Genomic DNA, 25,294 nt, shown 5'->3' with positions numbered 1-25,294 from the left:
TTTCAGAAAATGCATGATTTCATCCAAGAAAATGATCCCTACAGATGTCTGATGAAAAACAAGGAAAAGTTTCGTGATGATTTCATTGATGTGTTCCATGAAAGAGACCAGTGTCAGAAGAAGGCAGAAGAATTCTCCAATCAATGTTTGAAGCCTGCTGTTGAAGACTTTATCAGTCGATCCCTGGGACTTGATATCATTGTTGAAATGCTGACATTTGAGCAGTTCAGCACACGAATGTCCTTCCAGTATTCAATTTTACTGGATTTACTTTCAAAGGATGATTTTGAAAATTATGTGAGCTATATTGACTCTTATGAGGACTATGTAAAGACATGGATACTCAACAAAATAGTGGAGCATTTCTCAACTGTGACAACAATATCTGAGTTTGAGGACCGACATCTCCAGTCATGCATCAGAAGCATAAATTATGCAATCAACAAGGGCCAAATAGGAATGGGTGAAGATTTGAAGACATTTATTGAAGATATTTGTAAAGAACTTTGTGATAAACTGGTCATTTCCCAGGATGCTCTTGGTGCTTTCATGATCCTGAATAATGCTGACAAGGAACAGTTTGCTGACTGTCTCACAGTGTCTGTGAATGAGATGGCACAAGATCTCAGAACAGAATTCCAAACATTGAACTTTGAAATGAAACTAAAACACCTCAAAATGAATCCCCAGAATGAGCTTTTCAACAAATTGGTTGGTTGCGGCAAACAGTGTCCATTCTGCAAAGCTCCCTGTGATGCAGGAGGAGGAGCCCATGCTGAGCACTTTGCTTCACTGCATCGGCCAGAGGGTCTGGGTAACTACAGGTGGGACAGAACAGAAAAACTTGTCACTGACATATGCTCGTCTCTCGTGATCAGTGACAACAGCTTTAGATGCAGTGCTACAAACCATGAATGGCACCCTTATAAGCACTACAAGGAAATTTTTCCAGACTGGAAAATTCCTCCAGATGTGAGCCTTGAGGCTTGAGACTACTGGAAATTCATAATGGTACAGTACAATAATGATTTTGCTGAAACATTTAATGCAGTGCCTGCTGATATCCCTCCAGCTTGGGAACAAATCACAAGAGATCAGGCAGAAAAAAGTCTCAAAGAGTCGTTTCACAATATGTAAGAGGAGTTACATTCTTCCTCCTATTCTTTAAGTGGAGAGTACACATCCTCAAATATTGTGATATTAGTTTGTTTTTATGATGTAGATTAATGTACATTAGCTACTATGGCTTACAATACGGTAATATAAGAAAATTAATTTTATTATTGCTCAGTTTTACCTGAGTTTGCAACTAACACCTAAAATGAAAAATAATCTGCTCAAAACGTGCCTTGTTTTGGTTTGTTGTTGTTATCTTTTGTTCTGTATATTTATGTTTGTCATGGATACCTGAGTCTGTATGTGCTATTATTCTAGTAAGACTAAAAAAACATTAGAATTTAAAGTTGTTTTTATTTCTGAAATATTCACATATTCAGTTTTCACCAAGTTTTCTTATCTGATTAAGTAATCATATTCAGAATTTAGATTCACTTTCTTTGTCTGATTTTTTTTTTTAATTTAATTTAATTTAATTTTGCCATTCTAGTCATCATTGTCCATTGTTTATAAATGCAAGATGTTACTTTCTTCCATCTCAAGCTTTGAGTTTCTGAATTGAAGAAAATAAAGCAAAAGCAAAACAACAGGTCGGACTGTGTATTGGTCATATGTATTTTATTGTCGAGTGTTAAGTTACATGTAATTGGATATAAAAAACAAAAATCTTAGTGTTTTGTTCAATTAAACACAAAGTGAGCAGCTGAGAGATCGAAGAGTACAAGGACTAAACATTCACTTGCATCTCAATGCATTAAAAGATCATTTCAAACTATAAGAAGAGCTGTTTTGGTAGAGTCCATCTGGTGAAACCAAGACTGAAATTTATTTAAAATGTTGTGACTGGTGAAAACTTCTGAAAGGTGGTTGGACACCAATTTTTCTAAAGTTTTGCTGGTAAAAGGCTTTTTTTTTTTTTTTTTTTTTGCCAAATGGATCATCATGGCATTGCCGTATTGGTCCATTTGATCAAACTTTGTTGTTATTATTTATTTTATTTTCAGTTGTTACAGACGGGACAGACACGACTGGGGAATAGGAAAGGGAGAAAGAAAGAGAGGAAAGAAAAGAAAAAACAGAAGGGAAAAGGGACAGTGAGAAAGGGCACTTACAAAGACAAAGAGAAAGAAAAAAAGAAATCTCCTGGATCACCTGTTGAGAGAAAAAGAAGAGAAGACAAGCAAAAAAAACCAAACAAAAACAAAGCAACATACTAAACACAACACCATCACGTTAATCTAGCTAAGTGTGAACAGTAGTAAATACTAAATATTGAAAGTTGTTGTGCAGCACGCAGCACAGACAGCGCACAATGTGCTTTGAAGTAGCAGCTAAGAGAGGTGTAGTTTATGTCTACGAACAGTGAACACCCGTGTGCACACCTGTGTGGATCAACGCGCTTGTATACAAAAGGTTTCCCCATGTAACGGTCTGCTAGAGGGTGTGGAGGCACATAGCCCCGTCCCCCAGGGCATGAAGCAGGCATGGAGGAGATCCAGGCTCCAGACATCCAGAGGCCCCAGAGTGCGAGAGCCCAAGGAGTACCACCGGAGGGGCATCCGTGCCACCTTCCTGGGAAGGGCTGAGGAGATCCCCAGACGAGGGGGTCAGGGGTAGCCACGGAGCAGAAGCCAGAGGGGGCTGCACCGGCGTGCCCGCCGGCTCTGCCGGCAGCCAGCTGTGCCAGAGTGAACCGAGTTGCAGGCCCCGAGGCCGGAGGCCCGAGGGCCCCCTTTGCCCTGGAAGAGGCCTGACCGAGCGACAGGCACCAGGCCCCGCCAAGTAGCCACCGGGAGTGAGCTGGTGTATACCTGAGCGCCCAGCCCCGGACACCAAGAACCACCAATGCACCAACCCCTGAGGGCATCAGCTACCAGCAGGGAGTGTGGTGAGGGGAGATAGAGCCTCCACACTTGGAGGGCCTGGGAGTACCCAGGAGGTGGAGTCTAAGACCCGACCTGACATATAGACACAGACAAACAGGCACACACAGACATAAACATGCTTTCCCACCCTCATGCACACATATACAAACACTCAGCACTCACCCAACGTAGGGACAGACATACATAGACATGTACACACAATCATACTCCCCAAACATACTCTATGCCCCGGGTCCAGGTACCCTCGCCCCCAGAGGGGAAGCGGCACCCAGACCCAAGAGATGTGACCCTTTCCCCGGGGTGGAGGCAAGCAGACCGCCCCAGGTTCCGCAGCAGCAGGGAGGCCAATCGGACAGCCAACACCTCCTCCCAGCCCCCGCCCCGATGGCTAGTAGAGAACGGGGTGTGTGAAGACCCCATACCTCCTCCTCCCGCTCATGTGTAGTGTTGCTGCGTGTTGTTCTAAAGTGCATTTAAAACAAGGGAGGGCATGGTGCTGCTGCCAGAGAGCAGCAGGTGTTAGCACGGCCCCTCCGGAGAACCCTCAATGTCTACATGGATTTAAAATTGAGAGGTGGGCACCGCGCCAGAGGTAGGGTTGAATACACAGACCGTCCTCTGGGACGCCGTTAACATGGTCACCCTCAAGGCCCTATATATATATATGTGTGTGTGTGTTATGAGAGTGTGAATAATGTGGATGTCTAAGTTGTGAAATAAAATTGAGGCACAGGTGGCCAGAAGGGGACAGAGGGGGGGGGGAATGCCTCCCCTGCACCCTGGTGACACACCCACACCCCAAGGCCCTACCTGTGTGGGTGGGTGTGGTGGAGCGGGAAGAGGGAGGCAGCCGGGATGGGAGGAAAAGAAGGGAGGGCAAGATGCCCTCCTTAGGGCCAGCTCCCCGCTGACCCCAGTAGGCACCCCGTCCCCTAGTACCCACCAAGGCAAGGGAGCCCAGGCCCATCCAGACCGGGGCCTATGGCAGCAGCACCGCTAAGCCCCACAGGACCTGGGGGAAGCCCACCCCACCCCACCGCAGAGGAAACTATACCCACCCCAACATTCAATCATCTCCAGACTACACAAGACAACAGACACCCAGGATAGGTTTGTTCTCCACCTCTCCTGTGTCTCTCCCCACCTGCAGAGTGGACTTCTGCAAGGATGGAACAACCTCCCTGCCAGTTGAAGAGCCCCCAGTTAGGCCGATGCACCAGAGGCCCCTGCGCCAGGGCTCAGCCCCGTGCACCCACCGCCCACAACCTCGGCGACACACCGGCGAGGACCGAAGCCCCCAAGGCCCAGCCAGAGCCCCATCACGGAGACGAAGCACCCCGAACCCCAAGCCCCCGCCTGCCCCGGATCCACTCAGGGGCAGCCAGGCCACCAGGCCAGTAACCTACGTCCGCCAGTACAGACCATCCCCCAGCCCCGCTGCACGCAGCCGCGAGGAGAACACCCTCTAAGAGCGACCAGAGCCACTAACCAGGTTATGACCACAACCCCCCGGGTTGAGCCCTCCAGGGATAACGTCTCTAGGGGTTCTCCTGGCGCCCTAAGCCCATCCCAACCTCCACATCAACCACAATAGCGAAGGCAGGACCAAACTATGACCCCCACCCCACTAGGTGATGAAGCCGATCAAAGGAGCCCAAAGGGATTGATCAAATGTGGTGGCAGAGGCTGTATCAAGACTAATGTGATCTATTAGATGGTTTTTATATTGATTAGAATTAAGATTATTTTTATTTTTCCAGTTAAGGAGGACCGTTTTCTTGGCAATGCATAGGGCTGTAAAAACAATGTGGGCTGTGTTTATTTCTGCAGTGACCTCATCCAAGTTGCTCAGCAAGCACACTAAAGGGGAGGCTGGAATGTTACATTTCAGACACTTTGATAAGTCTTCACATATCTCACGCCAAAACTTCTGCATTGGTGGACAGAACCAAAGGGCGTGGATGTAATTGTCTGGTGTATTGCCTTGACAGTGTGAGCAGTTGTTGGAAGATGTAAAGCCCATCTTGAACATCCGATGACCAGTATAGTGCACTCTATGTAGTATTTTGTATTGTATTAATTGCAGACTGGGATTTTTAATCAATTTAAAGGTTTTTAAGCATACCTGAGACCAGAAGTTTTGGTCTAAGCTTACTGATAAATCTGCTTCCCACTTTGCAATAGGAAGGGATATTGATTCATCTATTTTAGAAAGTGTTCTGTATAGTTTAGATAATAATTTGGGGGATTTAAGAGTAAGAAAGTGTACCGCACTTGGTGGTGTTTGTAATTCAGCTTGACTGAGGTTAAATCTCTTTTTACTATGGATTTAATTTGTTGATATTCTAAAATCTTTTCTTGTTGATCCCATATTGTGTGACTAGTCTGTCAAATGGAATAAATTCTGTTCCCTCTAATATATGTTCTAAGTATTTAATTCCTTTACAACTCCAATCTGGAAAATTAATCATATTATTGTTTTGTAATATGTCAGGGTTATTCCAGATAGGTGTACGTTTGCATGGGATTAATGAGGACGCTGTCTGTCATTTTAGAAACTCCCACCATGCTGTCAGAGAAGAGCTGATGTTGATGCTTTTAAAGCATTCATGTCTTTTGATGTTTGAGCTGATAAATAGTAGGTCTGAAATTTCTAGATTATTACATGGTGCCTGTTCTACATCTAGCCAGGGCTCATCTAAGAAGCTGTGTTTAAACCATCTAGAGATGAACTGAAGCCTGTTGGCTAAAAAATAGTGATTAAAGTTAGGCAGATCTAATCCTCCTTTATCCTTGGTCCTTTGTAATGTTTTTAAGCTGATACGTGGGGTTTGTCTTTCCAAAGGAATTTAGAAATACATGAGTCTAGAGATCTGAACCAATCTTGTGATGGCTTATTTGGGATCATTGAAAACAAAAAGTTTATTTTTGGCAAGACCATCATTTTATAGCGGCAACCCTTCCCATGAGTGATATGGGTAAAGATTTCCATCTAGCCAGATCGCTTTCTACTGTCTTTAAAAGCGGGATGTGGTTTAATTTAGTTAATTCTGAAAGCTTAGGAGAGACATTAATACCTAAATATTTTATATTTCCAGATTGCAGTGGTGTAGGAGAAGAATTATGGAAGGAGCAATTAATCGGAAGAACTGTAGATTTTGACCAGTTGATTGAATAATCTGAGACTCTTGAAAAGAATTTATCAATTCAATCACCCCAGAGATATTGGTTTGTGAGTTTTGGAGAAAAAGTAACACATCATCCGCATAAAGGCTGATTTTATGTTCTACATTCTTGCATTTTATGCCCTTAATTACTGAATTCTGTCTAATTGCTGCTGCTAGTGGCTCAATAAAAATTGCAAACAGTGAAGGGGAGAGTGGGCATCCCTGCCTGGTGCCCCTCAGGAGACAGAAGCTGGAGGATGTTTGGTCATTTGTTCTGACACAAGCTGTTGGGGAATTATATAATATTTTTAACCAGTTTATGAAAGAGATCCAGTTTATGAAAGAGGTGGTAAAAGGCAATTTTGAAATTGCCTTAAAATTCTGAAATGAGGGAGGGGTCAGCATTGGACTTTTTTAATAAGGGGGGTGGCACCAGAGGGAGTGTTCGCCCAGGGCGCCAAACAGGCTAGGACCGCCACTGACAGCAACAGCCGCTCTTTTACACACACACACACACACACACGTCAGTCAGAATACACATGTGCCAGAAATAAGGGGTCAGACAGGAGCAGCATCAGTCTCTGCTCTGTTTTGTTAATAACGTAGAAAAATAATTTTGTACAATCAAGCTACATCGACGGATGCTTTACCTCACGTACCCTAACAAGAAAAAGTAGTGACAGTAAGATGAAGGCTGCACATGACACCATGACTGAGTTCACAGCTGTTGCTTTGATTCTAACGTTTAAGACTTTTGGCATCGACTCCGTTTTAATAAATGAGCGCTGGGAGGCGTCGTTTGACTTCAGGAGCTCCTGCGATGCTCTTACTCTGGGAGAAAACCAAAAACCAAAAGTAGCAAACATGGAGCGATATGACTCGTTTAGATTTTGGGAAACGTGCATCGACAGGTACAGTGTCCTTTTCCCCGCGTCTTTAAAAATAATTCATGCATCGATCCCCCACTGAGAAAACCCTTTTATATACTTTCTCCTTTGTACACATTTTATATAGAACTATATATAATATCATTTCTCTATATCTATATTTTCAGAAAAATTCTTTCCACACAATAAAAAACAACAATTAAACAAATGCTTCAAACAAAACAACAAAGAAAGAGAAGATGAAAGAAAGAAAACCACGACTGAGGGCCAGTTTGGCACTTTGTCATGAGAACATGACAGAACTCTGTTAGTTGACGGTAAATAGCGATACTCTATTTTTCTTTCATTTTTCTTCTCCGTCGATGAGAAAGCAAACACAGCAGTACTTACTTGGCACCTAAAAGTGCTGGTAGAATGAAAGATATCAGTGTTTTCATAGTTATATGTTTAGTGTACGCCTCCCCCTCCAAACTGCTCAGCAGATCGGGAATTTTTAGAGAAGAGCAGGAGGGAGACGTGTCACATGAGAGGAAGAGAGCAGTAATAAAACACGGATGTAGAAAAGAGAAGCATAATGTGCACATAACACACAGGAGATGGAAAAGAGAGATGCTAAAAAAAGAAAACAGCGAGGAGCGAGAGAGCATTCGTCCCTTTGACGAATGTTGGAGGTCTTGAGCCTGGAAACAGCAGACCGTCTTTGAAAACAGTATCTTTGAAAGATCTGAGTGAATGATATTTAATTTTTTTCAACTTCTTCAAAAAACTGTAAAATCTGAGATTATGTTTAATTTAAATCATCACTAATTTGATCTGGTTAAAGTGTTACAGAGACTGAGCCCTGAGCCATTTAAGTCCTGTGACATGTTAACAGACTTAGACAACTTTACCTGAACTGTAAGAAAACGGAAACACTTTGGAAACACATTAAAGTCTACAGCTAAATCAACACCTTTGCTTGATAAGCCTGTAGTTCTGTCAGAGAACAAACCGTAACAGCTACAGTTTACACTACTATGACATGAGGCCTACCCAGTCTTTGCGAAGTTAGTCCAGTAAGTCATGACCACAGCGCTCAGCATCACATCGTTCTTGGAGAAGTTGCACGGGAACAGGTCCGTGGCACCGATCATCGGTACGCCGAACACGTAAGGTATCTCGTCTCCGTGCGCGGCATCGGCCCACTCGGGCCGCGTCTCGGTCTGGCAGAGGTGGTAGAACGTGTAAAAGTAAACTGGGGACTGAAACTCAGCATGGAGTTTGGCAGTGGCCACAGCTGGTGCCACCCACTGGTGGTCCGTAAACAGGGCCAACAGAGTCTTCCGCCGCATGTCGCCGTTGTCCCTGTCCGCCCAGTCTGTGTACATGAACTTAATGGTCTCCCTCAGGATGTCTTTGCCTGGTGAAGAAGCACAGGAGGGGAAGAAAGATAAAAGTGAAAAACTGCTAAGAGTAAAGTAACAGCAGTGCGAGACATTTTTTAAGAGATCGGTCTGATCGAAAGATATGAAACCAAAACACACGTTGGTGAGATGAACCAAGAGCCAGGAAGCGAGTGAAAAATCTAGAGAGGAAAAAAAAGTCTTTCACATAACAGAAGGAGTGACAGGCAGTAGAGAGGAAGCATGGCTGCATTATCCAAACATGTCTGTACTGTGACTGCGGTCCGGCTGTGAGGGGTTCGCAGGCCGATCTGTCAGAAACAACGACGCTGAGATTGGGAGCCCACTACCTGGGGGATGATAGCATTACTGCCCACAGAGCCTCAAAGGTTAAGGCGCAGACACGCCGTGATGTGGATGAGTGGCTCTCTTTAGCACTTGTCTTGTTTGATTCACTTCACATTTTACATTTTACTGATTCCATTCTTTACTCGCAGGTTTTAAACGCTTAAAGCACTTTCACAGGTTTTGATATTCTTTTGAAAATTCATGTGAACTCAAGCTGTCAGAACTGTAATGTATGCTTTGATAATTGCCCACATTTGTCATTTTGACGATTATCTGTTTATTTTAATGAATACAGCAAAAAGAAAAAAACTAACAAACCAACTAATGCGGCTCCTAATAAGACAAAACCTGATGCTGCTGCAAAACGCAGTTAAGTGAGAGGAGGCGGAGGCTGTAAAATGGAATAACTGAAAAAGTGGCAGTGTACAGAGGTGGCGTCCTCACCCTCTGGGTATCCGTAGAGGTTGTCAACAAAGTTGGAGATGGTGTAGTCGAACGCCGCAGCTGAGATGCCGTCGTTGTCCTCACTGTCGTCCACAAACTTCAGCCCCTCTCCCTGGTTCACTGCTATCAGGATGTCATAGTTTAGGAACTCCCCCTGGTGGAGAAAATAAGGAAGAACATGCTGAGTGCTGGAACAGAGCCTGTGTGCATCACAAGTCTACAACAGGAAGTGCAGCTGCAGTGCAGTCCTTAGTGCGGCTCCGCGTGGTTTGGGAAAATAAATTAGTATTTAGCTGAAGTGTATTTGTTATTTATGTTAGTTCTTTTTTTTTAACTTGTAGTTCTAAATTGGAAGATTATTGTGATTTTGCAATATACAAATAAAATTATATTTTGTTATTTTTTCATCGCTGGGGCCGCAGGATGTCGTGGGGTCGCAGGGGCTCCATGTCGTGGTGAGCGTCGTGCTCCGAGTGCTTCATCTGCAGGGACATGATCTCTTCCTGCACGGCGTTTCGCCGGTTTATTGAGACTTTCAACCCCAGGTAGGCCAATTATGGCTCTTTGGGTCTTAAAGGTTGCTGACCCCTGCTTTAGATGAACAGAGATTTTTAATTAAATACATATTCTTTAATAAATGTTCTCTTTTATAAAAAGTAGGATCATTTAAAAAAACAACTTTTATTATAGCTCTATTGCGTAGAAAAAAAACTGTCTTGTTTTCTTTTGTCTGTTATATAATATTAGGGATGTTTGTGACAATTAATTTCTTAATCGACTGGACTAACCAATACTCCACAACTAGGAAACACTGAAATTTTAAGTTAAGTTTGAAAACAGTTAAAAAAAAAAAATACCCCATTCCAAAATGTCTTGTGACAATCTCATTGGCTTAGGGAGTGATGATGTCATAGGGAGATCTTAAGAATCTTAAGTCCTTTGATGTTTTTCCTTAAATAGGGGTGAGACACAGCAAGTTTTAGTTCGTTTCAGCAGCATCTGTGTTTGCAGCCTACGAAACGTTCACCACAGAAACATTTGGAAAGCTTTTCAAAGTCATCGTATAGAAACTCCAACATGTTTCCAAGAAACAAACAACCAGTTCAAAAAGATTACGCCGCCTCTCCTTCCTGGCGTGGCCGGCCAATTTCCCCAAATGGCATCTCATCCTTCCAAAGGGCATTAGAGGAGAGTAGGAAGGAAAACTACCATCTCCAGAAAAAATTGCAACAAATTGAAGAAGATAAACTTCAACTGGAGGACAAGTGTAGACGAATGGAAGCCCAAAATAAAGAGCTGGAAGAAAGACAACAGCGCCAGCCGGACATAAAAATTATTAATGAGGGCTGGGGAATCAAGTTTGCTCAGGCCCGAGAGCAAATTGTGCACCTCATTAAAGAAAATAAGCAAAAGAGCGCAGAACTAAAAAGAAATGACCAACCAGCTCCAAGACAAGAAAACGATGACTGATAAGACACAAAGGGATCTCCAATACATCGACCAAATGGATCAGCTGCTCCAAAGACAGCTCCGTGAAGTTGTGGAAGAAAAGAGAAAAATCCAACAACAGAAGGAAGAGCAGGACAAAAAGCAAAGAGACTTGCAGCACGAACTGAAGAGCATGCAGGAAAAATACCAAATGCTGAAAGAAAGCCTGGATGAAACACTGCGCCAAAATAAAGACCTTCTTCAACAGAAAGAGCAACAGCAGGAAAGACTGGAAGAAGGAAAACGTATTGTCCAGGACTTTGAGTCTAAAAATCTAAAACTGCAAGAGTTTTGTAATCAGCTGGAGGACAAAGTAACTAAAGTGGAAGATGAAAAGGACAAACTGGAGAAACGCTGCTCACAGATGCAGAAAAGGATCGATCAGATAGCGAGAAACAACTCCGAGCTCGTTAAGGGGATTTTGGTGGAATTCAATAACTTGAAGCGTGAAAACACTCAAATGCAGGCACAAAAACAACAACAAGACAAAATACATGAAGACCTGCAGCTCACGCTCCAAGAAATCCAGAAAAGAAACGAGCAGTTAGAAGACAAGCACAAAGAAGTCCAACAGAGAAATGCAGACATGCACAAGGACAAGCTGATACAGGAGGCAACATCCAAACAACTCAAAGACAAGCTTGAAGAACAACAAGCAACATTAGAAGAGGTGGAACAAAGATGTAAGAAACTTGAAAAGCAAAACACAGAAACAATCGATGAGTTGAGAAATCTCATCCTGGAGAAAAAAGCGCTCGTGGAAAAGTGCATGAAAAAGAAGACAAAATGGTTCCGCTTGTTCCGGAGGAGAGACGCTGCTGCTTCCTCACCTGATGTAGTCTCGTTTTGCTCCACCTCTGTTAGCCCCCCTAACCAGTCCCGGCAGTTGACTGTCCCCTCCTGAGCCTGGTTCTGCTTGTTCTGGAGGAGAGACGCTACTGCTTCCTCACCTGATGTAGCCTCGTCTTGCTCCACCTCTGTTCACCCCCCCAACCAGTCCCGGCAGTTGACTGTCCCCTCCTGAGCCTGGTTCTGCCGGAGGTTTCTGCCCGTTTAAAGGCAGTTTTTCCTCCCCACTGTCGCCAAGTGCTTGCTCAGAGGGGATTGTTGGGGTTTTCTCTCCTCTACCTTTTTTTCTTTATTTACTTGTTTAACTTTTTTCATTATTTACTTGTTTAACTTTTTTCATTATTACTTCATTTTACCGTGTTTCTTTATTTACTTGTTTACCTTTTTTCATTATTTACTTGTTTAACTTTTTTCATTATTACTTCATTTTACCTTGTTTATTTACTTGTTTACCTTTTTTCATTATTTACTTGTTTAACTTTTTTCATTATTACTTCATTTTACCGTGTTTCTTTATTTACTTGTTTACCTTTTTTCATTATTTGCTTGTTTAACTTTTTTTTTCAAATTATCTAAATAATAAACCAATTGAATTTATCCTTTGAGTATTTTTCATCTCATCTTTACAGAATTTTTCCAAAACATTTTCAAACATTCAGATCTGTCTTTATTGTCTTCTTGAAACCTCATAGATGGTGAACTAAAAACCCGGAATATGGTTTGAAACATTGTTTCAGCTGAAACCGGCATAACATGATTGTGTGTGTGTGTGTGTGTGTGTGTCAGGGTATCACTAGTTAGGTCATCATGTTTAGGCTCATTCACTCCAAAATTGTTTAGGCCAAATCTTTAAAACAGTGTCATTGCATACACATTTTCAATTCACTTCAATCACACAAATGCAGAAATAATTATTTGCAGTATCTTATTTATTATGAGAATGTCATGACTGATCATTTGCACCTACACCACCAAAAATGGGAGCAAAAGCGAGGAGATCATGTTTAATCGGTTATAACAAGAGGTCAGAAATATAAGTCCCAACATGAGTAATGTGCAAACAAAGCAAAGACACCAAACAGTTAAAAGAGCAGTGACGTCACCACAAATCTTTGGTCAGGTAATATCCATATTTTGATTGATGATTTTCTGGAGTTAAATGTGAACCGAAGCATATTTTCAAAGGTGTTATATGCTATAAAATACTTTTAAATAAAATAATCTCTAATAAATTAGGTGTGGGAAATAAAAAAATCGAATTTTATGTTTGAGTCACAGTAACTTTTAGTTACAACACTTTCAAGCAAATTTAAGCGCCACATCTGAAATTCAAGCACTTTTCAAACTTTGAAAAGACAATATTACAATTCAAGCATTTTCAAGGATTTCAAGAACCCTGTATATGACTCTTAAGTCCATGATCTTCATCATATTGCCTGTTCTGCAGGTCACGGCTTCAGGGCCGATCCTTTAAAAGTCTGCAGTGTCGATTAATGCATAGAGCTGCAAAACTCACACTTCTTCCTCTCACACACAATATGTCCCTGTAGTGATTTTCAGATTCACGTTACTGCTTTCTACACACCTTTTGTTTGATTGTTTTCACCTTATATAAAACACTTCCCCCGTCTCACAAAATGACTTTCACATTAATGACACTGATTGCATCTGCAGCCTCTTCAAAATGTAGCATTTATTTAATCAAATAATAATAAAACTTTTTAAGAATCTCTTTTGTAATTAAAAATCCTGGTCAACCAGCAGTGGTTACTTTACACTAATAATACACACAAATCAGCTTTTTCAGTTTTTCACTCGGAAGATGATCCAAAATAACATCTGGATGGATGAATAAAAAAGAATAATAATTTTTTATTCTTGTCACATGAAAATATTCCAATCGAACTGAGAAGAGAAACCTGCTCTTTGAAAACCTCGACGACTCTGTCGGCTTTGAATTACAGGATCACATCTTGTTTGTTCTGTTCCAGCTTAACATTTTCCAGGTCTGACTACATTTAGCTTATTTGCTAATGTGTCTTGTTGCTTCCTGTTTTATTTTGGTAGTGATTGTTGGAAGAAAACTGCTCTCCCAGTTAGTTTTACTTGTCCCAGTCAGATCGCTCTTTGTCTCTATAGTTGTGTCTCTTCTTTGCGTGTACTTGTGTTTATACTTTTCTTTAATAAAGTCTTATTTGTTTGCTTTTTGGGCTTCTGGAAAACGCTCATGACAACACAAGAGAAACTTCTCAGTGTGTCTAAAGTATACCGCCCGATCATGTACATCACCAGCACTGCAGTTATTTTCTCTGCTTTACGGTTTGGTTAGTTTTGGTTTCACGTCATGGCTGATCCCAGGAGTTCTCACCACTTTGCTCGGATAATAAAACACAACAGAGATGTGCAGCTACTGTTATCAGACCTCACCTGCTGCATGAGAATCTCTGGATCATCAGGAACTACGTCTCCATCCACAACAGGCCCAAAGGCGATGTGATAGCGGGCCGGCTGGATGTCTTGGTCCACCAGCTCTCTGAAGTTCTTGCGCCTCAGGCAGTCAACCAGGTCAGCCGTCTCTGCGTAGGTGCAACCCACCTTCCGGGCCAGGATCTTGGTGTACTTGAGGGGTTGGTAGTTAACGGACCAGCTGGAGATGGCTGTGCCACTCTGCGCTATGGCCCTGTGGAACAGACCTGAAAGGAGACGTGGGAAAGAGGGATGTTTTGGTGAGGTTCAGGGCGGAGGGAGGATGCTTGATGTATAAATCACATAACTTTCTTTCTACTACAGAAGGTGATTAAAAATAGAGTTTTACCATTTTTCCTCATCACATGTTTCTCACTAGAGAAAAGCTTGTAGACACAGGATGGGACTACAGACCCAGAGCATCACTGACGGAGCATGCTGTGGAGCTTTAGCTCCAAAAAGTGGAGGCAGGACTAGGAAAAAGCTCATCTGAGATGTCAAAAGATCTATTTTTCCCCTTTCTTGAGCTAGCTGCTTTCCCCCCCTCCAAGCTTCTCCTTGGATGTATTTCCCCCTGTCTCCCTCTTTCTCTCTCCTTTAGTTCTGGCTGTCCTGTGCTGTTTAAACCACTCAAGTGGCTCATTAAGGGGGCCGCCTGGCTCTCTCTCGTTTCCTCCCGAGCTCCCTTTTTTCTATCTCTCCCTTCTCTCGGCCAAAGATTGGTCAGTGAATTATTAAGCAGAACTGCAGAGCCTTCTTTCCCTGGGAAATCAGTTATAGTAAGAAGTAGCTTGGAAACAGCTATACCTACATATCTGCACCGAGAGAGGCCGAGGAGGGGAGGAGAGACAGATAGAGAGGATATATTTTATTCATCTTCAAAATCAGTTTCTTTGTCGCTCCTTTAGTGCCTCTTGCCTTATTTATTTGTTGTTTTTTGTACTTCCTGTTCATTATCTATCTTCTATATGTTGGAATTCAGCCTGTTCTGATACTATTTCATGTTGGGGAAAAAAGAATCTTTGTAGAGATTGCCATAATTGTTGTACATTATATTTCTGTGCAATTAATTTAAAAAAATTAATTAACAGCAAATTTATACATGAAAGACTCTGTCCCAACTTTTACCATCCACTTGCAAGGTTTCCACAGTCGATGATCCATGCAGGAACGTATTTCCGCCTACTGTGGAGGTCACGTGTTTCCGGCTAGTGTGGAGGTCACGTGTTTCCGGTTACTGTGGAGGTCACAATATAACGCTCCCCAGTGGCTCCAGCCAGACCCTTCTCTCCAGTTCTGGCGTCTGACAGCAGTTCCGTCAGGAGCCTCTCCAATCCTCCTTTTCTCCTTTCCAACAGAAAAATCACATCGGGTCACCAATTTGTTGTGTTCAGATTTTTTCAGGAGGAATTCAGGAGAGAAAGAGTTCCTTCAGCAGTTGAAATGACAAGTTTACAGCGCGAATGGTTGTTTGTGTAACAGAGTTAGAAAATAGCTTAATGAATTTGCTCAAAATTGATGTGCTTTGTGAATAATTGCAGCCACCTGGTGGACAAATACAGCAACTGTTAATGTTCCAAATTGTTGCACAGCGCATGCCTCAGCAAAGGAAAATACTCCCAAGCTGGTGATAGGTGCTTGTGAGCGATGCTGTTGTCAATTTTGTATGTGTATTAATGAAAACATTCTCATAGTGGTAATTGTCAACATGTATTTTGATTGTAAGCAGTACTAGCATGTATCCTGAAAGTTACAGGCATTTTGATGCATGGGTAGTAACTTTATTCACGTGTAGCATTTTTAGTTAGCATGCTAAGCTCGTAATACTCGTTAGCTAGTCGGGTGCTTTTTGACTTGCACTCAGCTCTAATGTTTCTCTATGAGATTGTAATTGTTCTAATTCTTGTTAACAGAACTGAATGTTGCAGTTGCTTTTCACACTGTTGATGACGACTGTGTGCTGTTTTCTTTGTACCAGTTGCCAGAATAAAGAGGGAGCCCAGAGTAAGGGCAATTTCAGGGTCGCAGTGCCGTCCTTTCTACATGGGAATATCACACCACTTGCACCATAGACTCACAGAACAGCAACAGCTACATCTGTCTCCATGTAACAGTGAACCTGTTACATGGAGGTGAACTCCAGCACCAGTTTACATCCAGTCACACCATCAGCTTGAATGTTTCATTTTAATAAAACTAGTCAACAGGAAGTAGAATAAATAGAAACCAATCATTTACTGACAGCATGTGTGATTTAAATAAGTGCAGATTATGTATGAAGTATAACTGCACACATTAACTCTATTACAATAAGGATTTAACAGAGCCCTCTGGTGGAGTGTTTCAGTACTGCGTTAACTAGAATACACCACCTGCTACAGCTCTACTCTTCTATGACTACAGTCATCCACAGCACTGATGTGAGGTCACGTGGTTCATATGTAAGAAGCACAGAGACGTCCTAGCAGCTGACCTCAGGTCAGAGCTCAGATCAGCAGCTGTGTTATTGTCACTGTGTCAGGGCGACACTCTCAGACACAGCGGTCATGTCAGCTTGTTCTCATGCAGGAGGACCAGGAGCTCCATGTTTGTCTTTATTTTTGAATCGTGATGTGTTTGTGCCATCAGAGTCTGTCATGAGTACTCAGGGTTTCACAGCAGCTCTTCTGAATGCTGACGAGGACTCCAACCTCACGTTTCACCTCTCTGAGGTTCTGATGTCTGTGAACACTTGTGTTTCTTCTCCGGGCTCATCTGGACAAAAACACCTTTCTGTGTTTGGGTCCAGCCTCACATTTATTACAGGTAATAACTCTGTTTGATTTTTCTGACTCGTGTATTATTAACTAAATGTATCCTGATATACACAGAGATGGATGAGCAGAGGTCACATGTTCGCCTTGAAAGAAAAAACATGGAGTCTTTTATTTATTTAGATATTTATTGATGAATGCAAACAAACCCTTACACTGAACCATCGTCTAGCTTTCACAGAACAAACCTGATCACTTGACCTGCTGACGCAGACCCAAACAGTGAAAAGCTCCATGGTAACAACAACAAACACCCTCACATATGTTAACAGAGGCTGTTAGAAGCACAGAGTCTTTACAGTCTTTCTCCTGTTTGTACACAGATCTCTGCACATCTTCATCACAGTTACTCACAGACATGCAGAGTGTGTGGATATCAAAGCTAAGTTTCCACCATGTTTGTAGTCTGTACTGGGACTCATGGAGCATCTCTCTATGAGCACTCAGTGCTTTAAGATAAGATAAGATAAGATAAGATAAGATAAGATAAGATAACCTTTATTAGTCCCACACGTGGGAAATTTGTTTTGTCACAGCAGGAAGTGGACAGTGCAAAAGTTATGAAGCAAAAATTAGAATAAAATAAAATAAGAATAAATACAGTACACAACTGTACAGAATAGAATAAAATAAAATACTATATACAGTAGAATAAAATATACAATAAGATAAAAATAGAATACAAGTGCTATATACAACTGAGTAAAAATACAACGATGCCAGAAAAGATTATTGCACATTAGTGTTATTGCACATGTGTGGATGTGTGTGTTTGATCAGTTAAAGTCTTTGTTGTGGAGTCTGACAGCAGTGGGGAGGAAAGACCTGCGAAATCTCGCCGTCCCACACCATGGGTGCCGCAGTCTCCCACTGAAGGAGCTGCTCAGTGCTGTCACAGTCTCATGCATGGGGTGGGAGATGTTGTCCAACAGGGATGACAGCTTAGCCGCCATTCTCCTGTCACTCACCACCTCCACTGGGTCCAGAGGGCATCCTAGAACAGAGCTGGCCCTTCGGATCAGCCTGTTCAGTCTCTTCCTGTCCCCAGCAGAGATGCTGCCGCCCCAGCAGACCACACCATAGAAGATGGCTGAGGCCACCACAGAGTCATAGAAGGTCTTCAGGAGTGGGCCCTCTACTCCAAACGACCTGAGTCTCCGCAGCAGGTACAGCCTGCTCTGCCCTTTCCTGTAGAGGGCTTCTGAGTTATGAGTCCAGTCCAGTTTGCTGTTCAGATGAACACCAAGGTACCTGTAGCTGTCCACAGCCTCAATGTCCATACCTTGGATGTTCAGTGGTTGCAGTGGAGGATGTTTGTGCCTGTGGAAGTCTACCACCAGCTCCTTGGTTTTACTGGCATTGATCTGGAGGTAGTTCAGCTGGCACCAGTCCACAAAGTCCTGAGTCAGTCCTCTGTACTCCTTGTCGTCCCCATCAGTGATGAGGCCGACTATTGCAGAGTCATCAGAGAACTTCTGCAGGAAGCACTGGGTGGAGTTGTGGGAGAAGTCTGCAGTGTAGATGGTGAAGAGGAACGGAGCCAGAACCGTTCCCTGTGGGGCCCCCGTACTGCAGACGACCCTGTCCGACGCACAGCCCTGAGTCCTCACATACTGTGGTCGGTCAGTGAGGTAGTCCAAAATCCAGGTAGTGAGGTGATGGTCCACTCCAGAGTTCTCCAGCTTGTCCTTCAGAACCGAGGGAAGAATAGTGTTGAAGGCACTGGAGAAATCAAAGAACATGATTCTCACAGTGCTCCCAGCGGTCTCCAGGTGAGCGAGGGAACGATGTAGGAGGTGAATGACGGCATCATCCACTCCAATGCCAGGCTGGTGATGAGCTCACAAGGCGCCGAAGCTGAGCCAGGACCAACCGCTCCAGGGTCTTCATCAGGTGGGATGTCAGAGCCACCGGCCTGTAGCTGTTGAGGTCCTTGGGGCGTGAAGTCTTTGGCACTGGTACAACACAGGAGGTTTTCCAGAGCTGTGGGACTCTTCCCAGCCTCAGGCTCAGGTTGAAGAGGTGCTCACTGCTTTAAACAGTGAGTCCCAGTTTAACCAGCAGCCTTCACACCACACATCACACAGACATGGAAACTTCAAACCCTCAGACTGAAGACACCATAATAAATAAATAGATTGTGATGAAGACGAATAACTGGAACAGTTTGCTGTGGTTTCTTCTGTTCCTGTCATAAATAAGAGTCTGGCAGCACTTTGCTCTCCTTCCACATGTTTAACGAGGAAGTTAAGAAGTGAGTCGTCTTCCTCTGTGGACCCAACATTAGGCAGCAGCCACGTATTTTTAAAAACCCAGCACACTGCTTCAGAAACACTGAGTCCAGGTGACCAGAGTAATGTGATCAGTGAGGTCTGAAGCTGCTTCAGGACCACTGTAGCTAAACGATGCTAACACGTGTGACTGTATTGGAGCAAACAGCTACTGAAGTTACAATTTAGTGAACTGACATTGATCCTAGACAGTCGGCTACATCACCGGCAGCCTCTGGCTTTTCCTCACAGGAGGCTCGGCTGCCAATCAAACAACTAACCAACCAACATGTGGATCCTGGAATAATCGGAGCTTCCATCTTTAAAGGACTGAAGAGGAAGAAGTTTACAAGGAATCATTTAGAACAGTTTCAAACATCAACTGATTGAATCCATGAATCTGAAAACGTGTTTGTGAGTGAAAGAGACAGACATGTACAGACTGAACTATCTGTTCAACAGTCAGAGTGTTTCTCTAACAGGAGGAAACTCTACACTCAACTCAGCACAGGGACACTGAGGAACCAGGAGACCAGACCGTAAACCCAGGATAAAGAGTTTGAGTGAATGTGGTGTTGAAGGTGTGGAGGTGGATCAGAGTGTCCGAGGAGACTCTGTAGAAAGACAGAGTGCCAGCAGGACAGTCCACATACACTGCTACTCTGTTAGAGACAGAGGAGGAGGAGGAGATGGATCTTTGCCTGTTATCGTGCCAGACAGACTGAGGAGCACCACTATAACAGTTCAGACTCCAGGACTGATCATTGTGTCCAAACCAACAGTCATCTCTGTCTCCTTTCCTTCTGATGCTTCTGTAACTCACTGATATATAAACCTTTCCTCTCCACTCGACCTCCCAGTAACAGCGACCAGTCAGACCATTTCTACACAGCAGCTGAGGCCAGTAATCAAATCTGTCTGGATGATCAGGATATGACTGAACCTCCTCCACATGTGTCACCTTCCTGTTGTTGTCAGACAGTTGGAGCTTTGTGTGTACTGTGTTTGTGTCGATTGTGAGTTGACAGGAATCTGATGGAGAGAACAAACACAATCCAGCTGCAGTTATTGATCCATCATCTGTTCATTGATTGACACTTTGATGATGACTCCTGACATCAGAATGATGAAGATGGTTGAATGTGCGCTGCTTTGTTTTCATGAATCCCATTAAAAACACACATTTCCTCAGACCTGGTCTCAACCATCGGACTCCAGCAGGCTCCACCCTGAAAGGAGGAGGGGGGTCAGACCAGCACAGTCAGCATGCACACATGGACATTACATGGCTCTCATACACATGAACATTCACAGTGTTCATCAAAGTGAAAGCCCGGGGGAATGAATTGTCTGTGGTGTCTGTCTTTTTGTTAACAACACTCTGTATCGTCTGCCTGAAGGAAGAAATGTGAACAGTTTATCTCCATGATGTGAAAGGTCTGTAGAGATGTGTTTGTCCCTCATTCTGGACATTTACAGGTCCTGGATGGAGGAAAGACAGCACAGATGAGCCTGTCTAAAGACCTTATTGTCTGGCCCCGTCATGCTTCATGACTCAGGCCAACCAGACAGTGACTGATGGAAACAGGACAGACTGGATGATGGCCATTTCTCCAGACTGCACAGGGTTATATCTTTGGATTAGTTCTAACACATTCATCAACACCATATCTCCAGTCATTGGAAAAAATATCAGAGGAGAAAAAAAGTCTGATTTTTACTGGAAAAACCACAAACATGTTTAACCAATCGTTTTGTACGTTTTATAAATGATGCACAAGTTTTACAAACAACAACTCTGCAACTATTTCCCTAAAAATGCAGCCGAGGCCTCAGGCAGTTTTTATATAACCATTTCAAACTATTTACAGAACAATGTGACGTTCACTAGTAGAACTGACACACCAACTACACACTAACTACATACTAACTACAGCCTCCAAACACGCTAAACATCACAAATCTCTCACATATCTCTCTCTCTCTCAACATTACATGGCTCTCATACACAGACTGTTAGACACTGAGGATGGCTCAAAGCATGGCTCCACTGTTTTATTCAAATAAAAAATAAAAAAAATCTACATTTATTTATCAGCACATTTAAAAACAACACAGGCTGAGCCAAAGTGCTGTACATAGTAGAGATAAAATAGTAAACATACATAGTAATTACTATAAAAGACTCGTCATAATTGAAAGCTACAGAGTACAAATGTGTTTCCAACTGGGTTTTAAAAATGTTGAGTGTTGGTGAAGACCTAATTTTTCAATTCAATTCAATTTTATTTATATAGCGCCAAATCACAACAAAAGTCGCCTCAAGGCGCTTTATATTGTACAGTAGATACAGAGAAAAGCCCAACAATCATATGACCCCCTATGAGCAAGCACTTTGGCGACAGGGGGAAGGAAAAACTCCCTTTTAACAGGAAGAAACCTCCGGCAGAACCAGGCTCAGGGAGGGGCGGGGCCATCTGCTGCGACCGGTTGGGGTGAGAGAAGGAAGCCTCTGCCTCGTGAGCCAGAGGCTGTGAGAGGTGGAACACTGAGGCCCACTTCCACTCTACCATCGTCACACCGTGCATCAGCTCCCTCGTTCCCGCCACAATCAAGCTGCACTGAGCAGCACACGGAGACGGTGGAGGCCATAGATTTTGGTGACGATGAGCGGCAGCAGGTGTTACGGGCTTATCGGGAGGAGGAGCTCCGTTGGAAGCCTTGGCTCATTCCCGAGGATTAGCTCCCACCTGTCGCCCTGCTTCGGCCCGGCCGATCACCTTCACCCCCTCGCGAGGACTTTTTATCTCCGGCCGCTTGTCTGGTGGGGATGTGGGGAGAGGAAGAAGACCCGATCCCCACAGTTAACGCCGCCGCACTCGCTGCCACTCCCAGAAGGAAGCGACGTCTGCGGCGTCGCCGCTCCACACGGCACTCAGAGGTTAGTGACAATGTTCTGTTGCCACTGAATCGCCCTGGATGTGATGAGGGCGAGGGGCTTGGAAGGACAATTAAGTTCTCGGAGATGGAGACTCAACGTACCTGTACTGTTAACTCTGTCACCCCCCCATGCACCTCGTCACAGTCTGTTTTTTCCCGCCCAGTTCCAGCCCCGCTCAGCTCAGGCTCAGCTCCCCGTCCGCCCAGTTCTAGCCCCGCTCAGCTCCCCGCCCGCCCAGTTCCAGCCCCGCTCAGCTCAGGCTCAGCTCCCTGCCCGCCCAGTTCCAGCCCCACTCAGCTCCCCGCCCGCCCAGTTCCAGCCCCGCTCAGCTGCCCGCCTGCCCAGTTCCAGCCCCGCTCAGCTCCCCGCCCGCCCAGTTCCAGCCCCTCTCAGCTCAGGCTCAGCTCCCCGCCCGCCCAGTTCCAGCCCCGCTCAGCTCAGGCTCAGCTCCCTGCCCGCCCAGTTCCAGCCCGTTCAGCTCAGGCTCAGCTCCCGCCCGCCCAGTTCCAGCCCCGCTCAGCTCCCCGCCCACCCAGTTCCAGTCCCGCTCAGCTCCCCGTCCGCCCAGTTCTAGCCCCGCTCAGCTCCCCGCCCGCCCAGTTCCAGCCCCGCTCAGCTCAGGCTCAGCTCCCTGCTCGCCCAGTTCCAGCCCCGCTCAGCTCCCCGCCCGCCCAGTTCCAGCCCCCGCTCAGCTCCCTGCCCGCCCAGTTCCAGCCCTGTTCAGCTCAGGCTCAGCTCCCGCCCGCCCAGTTCCAGCCCCGCTCAGCTCCCCCGCCCACCCAGTTCCAGTCCCGCTCAGCTCCCCGTCCGCCCAGTTCTAGCCCCGCTCAGCTCCCGCCCGCCCAGTTCCAGCCCCGCTCAGCTCAGGCTCAGCTCCCTGCTCGCCCAGTTCCAGCCCCACTCAGCTCCCCGCCCGCCCAGTTCCAGCCCCGCTCAGCTCCCCGCCTGCCCAGTTCCAGCCCCGCTCAGCTCAGGCTCAGCTCCCTGCCCGCCCAGTTCCAGCCCCACTCAGCTCCCCCGCCCAGTTCCAGCCCCGCTCAGCTGCCCGCCTGCCCAGTTCCAGCCCCGCTCAGCTCCCCGCCCGCCCAGTTCCAGCCCCTCTCAGCTCAGGCTCAGCTCCCGCCCGCCCAGTTCCAGCCCCGCTCAGCTCAGGCTCAGCTCCCTGCCCGCCCAGTTCCAGCCCCGTTCAGCTCAGGCTCAGCTCCCGCCCGCCCAGTTCCAGCCCCGCTCAGCTCCCCGCCCACCCAGTTCCAGTCCCGCTCAGCTCCCGTCCGCCCAGTTCTAGCCCGCGCCAGCTCCCGCCCGCCCAGTTCCAGCCCCGCTCAGCTCAGGCTCAGCTCCCTGCTCGCCCAGTTCCAGCCCCGCTCAGCTCCCGCCCGCCCAGTTCCAGCCCCGCTCAGCTCCCTGCCCGCCCAGTTCCAGCCCCGTTCAGCTCAGGCTCAGCTCCCGCCCGCCCAGTTCCAGCCCCGCTCAGCTCCCGCCCACCCAGTTCCAGTCCCGCTCAGCTCCCCGGGTCCGCCCAGTTCTAGCCCCGCTCAGCTCCCCGCCCGCCCAGTTCCAGCCCCGCTCAGCTCAGGCTCAGCTCCCTGCTCGCCCAGTTCCAGCCCCACTCAGCTCCCCCCCGCCCGCCCAGTTCCAGCCCCGCTCAGCTCCCCGCCTGCCCAGTTCCAGCCCCGCTCAGCTCCCCGCCCGCCCAGTTCCAGCCCCGCTCAGCTCCCCGCCCGCCCAGTTCCAGCCCCGCTCAGCTGCCCGCCTGCCCAGTTCCAGCCCCGCTCAGCTCCCCGCCCGCCCAGTTCCAGCCCCTCTCAGCTCAGGCTCAGCTCCCCGCCCGCCCAGTTCCAGCCCCGCTCAGCTCAGGCTCAGCTCCCTGCCTGCCCAGTTCCAGCCCCGCTCAGCTCCCCCGCCCGCCCAGTTCCAGCCCCGCTCAGCTCCCTGCCCGCCCAGTTCCAGCCCGTTCAGCTCAGGCTCAGCTCCCGCCCGCCCAGTTCCAGCCCCGCTCAGCTCCCCGCCCACCCAGTTCCAGTCCCGCTCAGCTCCCGTCCGCCCAGTTCTAGCCCCGCTCAGCTCCCCGCCCGCCCAGTTCCAGCCCCGCTCAGCTCAGGCTCAGCTCCCTGCTCGCCCAGTTCCAGCCCCACTCAGCTCCCCGCCCGCCCAGTTCCAGCCCCGCTCAGCTCCCCGCCTGCCCAGTTCCAGCCCCGCTCAGCTCCCCGCCCGCCCAGTTCCAGCCCCGCTCAGCTCCCCGCCCGCCCAGTTCCAGCCCCGCTCAGCTGCCCGCCTGCCCAGTTCCAGCCCCGCTCAGCTCCCCGCCCGCCCAGTTCCAGCCCCTCTCAGCTCAGGCTCAGCTCCCGCCCGCCCAGTTCCAGCCCCGCTCAGCTCAGGCTCAGCTCCCTGCCTGCCCAGTTCCAGCCCCGCTCAGCTCCCCGCCCGCCCAGTTCCAGCCCCGCTCAGCTCCCCGTCCGCCCAGTTCTAGCCCCGCTCAGCTCCCCGCCCGCCCAGTTCCAGCCCCGCTCAGCTCAGGCTCAGCTCCCTGCTCGCCCAGTTCCAGCCCCACTCAGCTCCCCGCCCGCCCAGTTCCAGCCCCGCTCAGCTCCCCGCCTGCCCAGTTCCAGCCCCGCTCAGCTCCCCGCCCGCCCAGTTCCAGCCCCTCTCAGCTCAGGCTCAGCTCCCCGCCCGCCCAGTTCCAGCCCCGCTCAGCTCAGGCTCAGCTCCCTGCCTGCCCAGTTCCAGCCCCGCTCAGCTCCCCGCCCGCCCAGTTCCCGCGGCTCAGCTCAGGCCCAGCTCCCCGCCCAGTTCCCACGGCTCAGCTCAGGCTCAGCTCCCCGCCCAGTTCGCGGCTCAGCTCAGGCTCAGCTCCCCGCCCAGTTAGCGGCCCAGCTCCCCTCCCAGTTCCAGCCCCACGCCACGTCCGCTGGAGGGCCCGAGGAGCCCGTCCAGCCCCCTGCCTCGTCGGGGCGCGCCAAGCCACGTCCACGCCGGGCGCCGTCTGGTCCTGCCAAGCCACGTCCACGCCCGGCCGTCGGGCCGTCAGCTGGACGTCATTGCCGTCGTGGATGGCCTCCTGAACTGCAATGCCGCGCTATACAAATACAGGCCATTTACCATTTTACCATCTATCAATCCACAGAATATTAATCAGACAGACTGAGCTATAATTATTATCATATGCTAATGATATAACTGCATTCATTACAAAATTACAGATGGTTACAGATATCACTTTTGATTAAAATATATTTG

The 25,294-nt window shown here is 46.8% G+C and overlaps 3 protein-coding genes across 3 annotated transcripts in view; 2 read left to right on the top strand and 1 right to left on the bottom strand.

The window, feature by feature from the left end:
• Positions 1–25,294, top strand: part of LOC116327238 (up-regulator of cell proliferation-like) — a 34,885-nt gene that overhangs the window by 6,366 nt on the left and 3,225 nt on the right. Inside the window, exon 4 of the mRNA XM_039609366.1 lies at positions 9,653–9,775. The gene's annotated coding sequence lies outside the window, so the exon portion shown is untranslated. The remainder of the gene's footprint in view (positions 1–9,652; positions 9,776–25,294) is intronic.
• LOC120433362 (neuroligin-2-like) lies at positions 550–21,689 on the bottom strand. The gene is made up of 7 exons (XM_039599522.1): positions 21,604–21,689; positions 15,272–15,380; positions 15,136–15,154; positions 13,995–14,260; positions 9,231–9,384; positions 8,089–8,455; positions 550–818 (listed from the first exon to the last, which is right to left on the bottom strand). The coding sequence occupies exons 1-7, from the start codon at positions 21,687–21,689 to the stop codon at positions 701–703; spliced, it is 1,119 nt and encodes a 372-aa protein (XP_039455456.1). The 3' UTR covers positions 550–700.
• On the top strand, positions 21,947–25,189 carry LOC120433359 (basic proline-rich protein-like). Its single transcript, XM_039599516.1, has one exon. The coding sequence runs from the start codon at positions 21,947–21,949 to the stop codon at positions 25,187–25,189; it is 3,243 nt and encodes a 1,080-aa protein (XP_039455450.1).

This window comes from Oreochromis aureus, linkage group 3 (assembly GCF_013358895.1).
Source record: "Oreochromis aureus strain Israel breed Guangdong linkage group 3, ZZ_aureus, whole genome shotgun sequence".
In the NCBI taxonomy this organism is placed as follows: Eukaryota; Metazoa; Chordata; class Actinopteri; order Cichliformes; family Cichlidae; genus Oreochromis; species Oreochromis aureus.
The sequence above is the reverse complement of the archived record's forward strand: the minus strand, read 5'-3'. Positions and strand labels throughout refer to the sequence as shown.

Excerpts from the sequence above, each read along its gene's own strand:
- LOC120433362 (XM_039599522.1), bottom strand. The coding sequence starts at position 21,689 with ATGGTAGAGTGGAAGTGGGCCTCAGTGTTCCACCTCTCACAGCCTCTG. Across the intron at positions 8,456-9,230 it reads CCTCTACGGATACCCAGAGG|GCAAAGACATCCTGAGGGAG; the intron begins GTGAGGACGCCA and ends CTTCTTCACCAG. Across the intron at positions 819-8,088 it reads ACTAACTTCGCAAAGACTGG|TTACCCAGACCCTCTGGCCG; the intron begins GTAGGCCTCATG and ends TCCCACCTGTAG.
- LOC120433359 (XM_039599516.1), top strand. The coding sequence starts at position 21,947 with ATGTGGGGAGAGGAAGAAGACCCGATCCCCACAGTTAACGCCGCCGCA.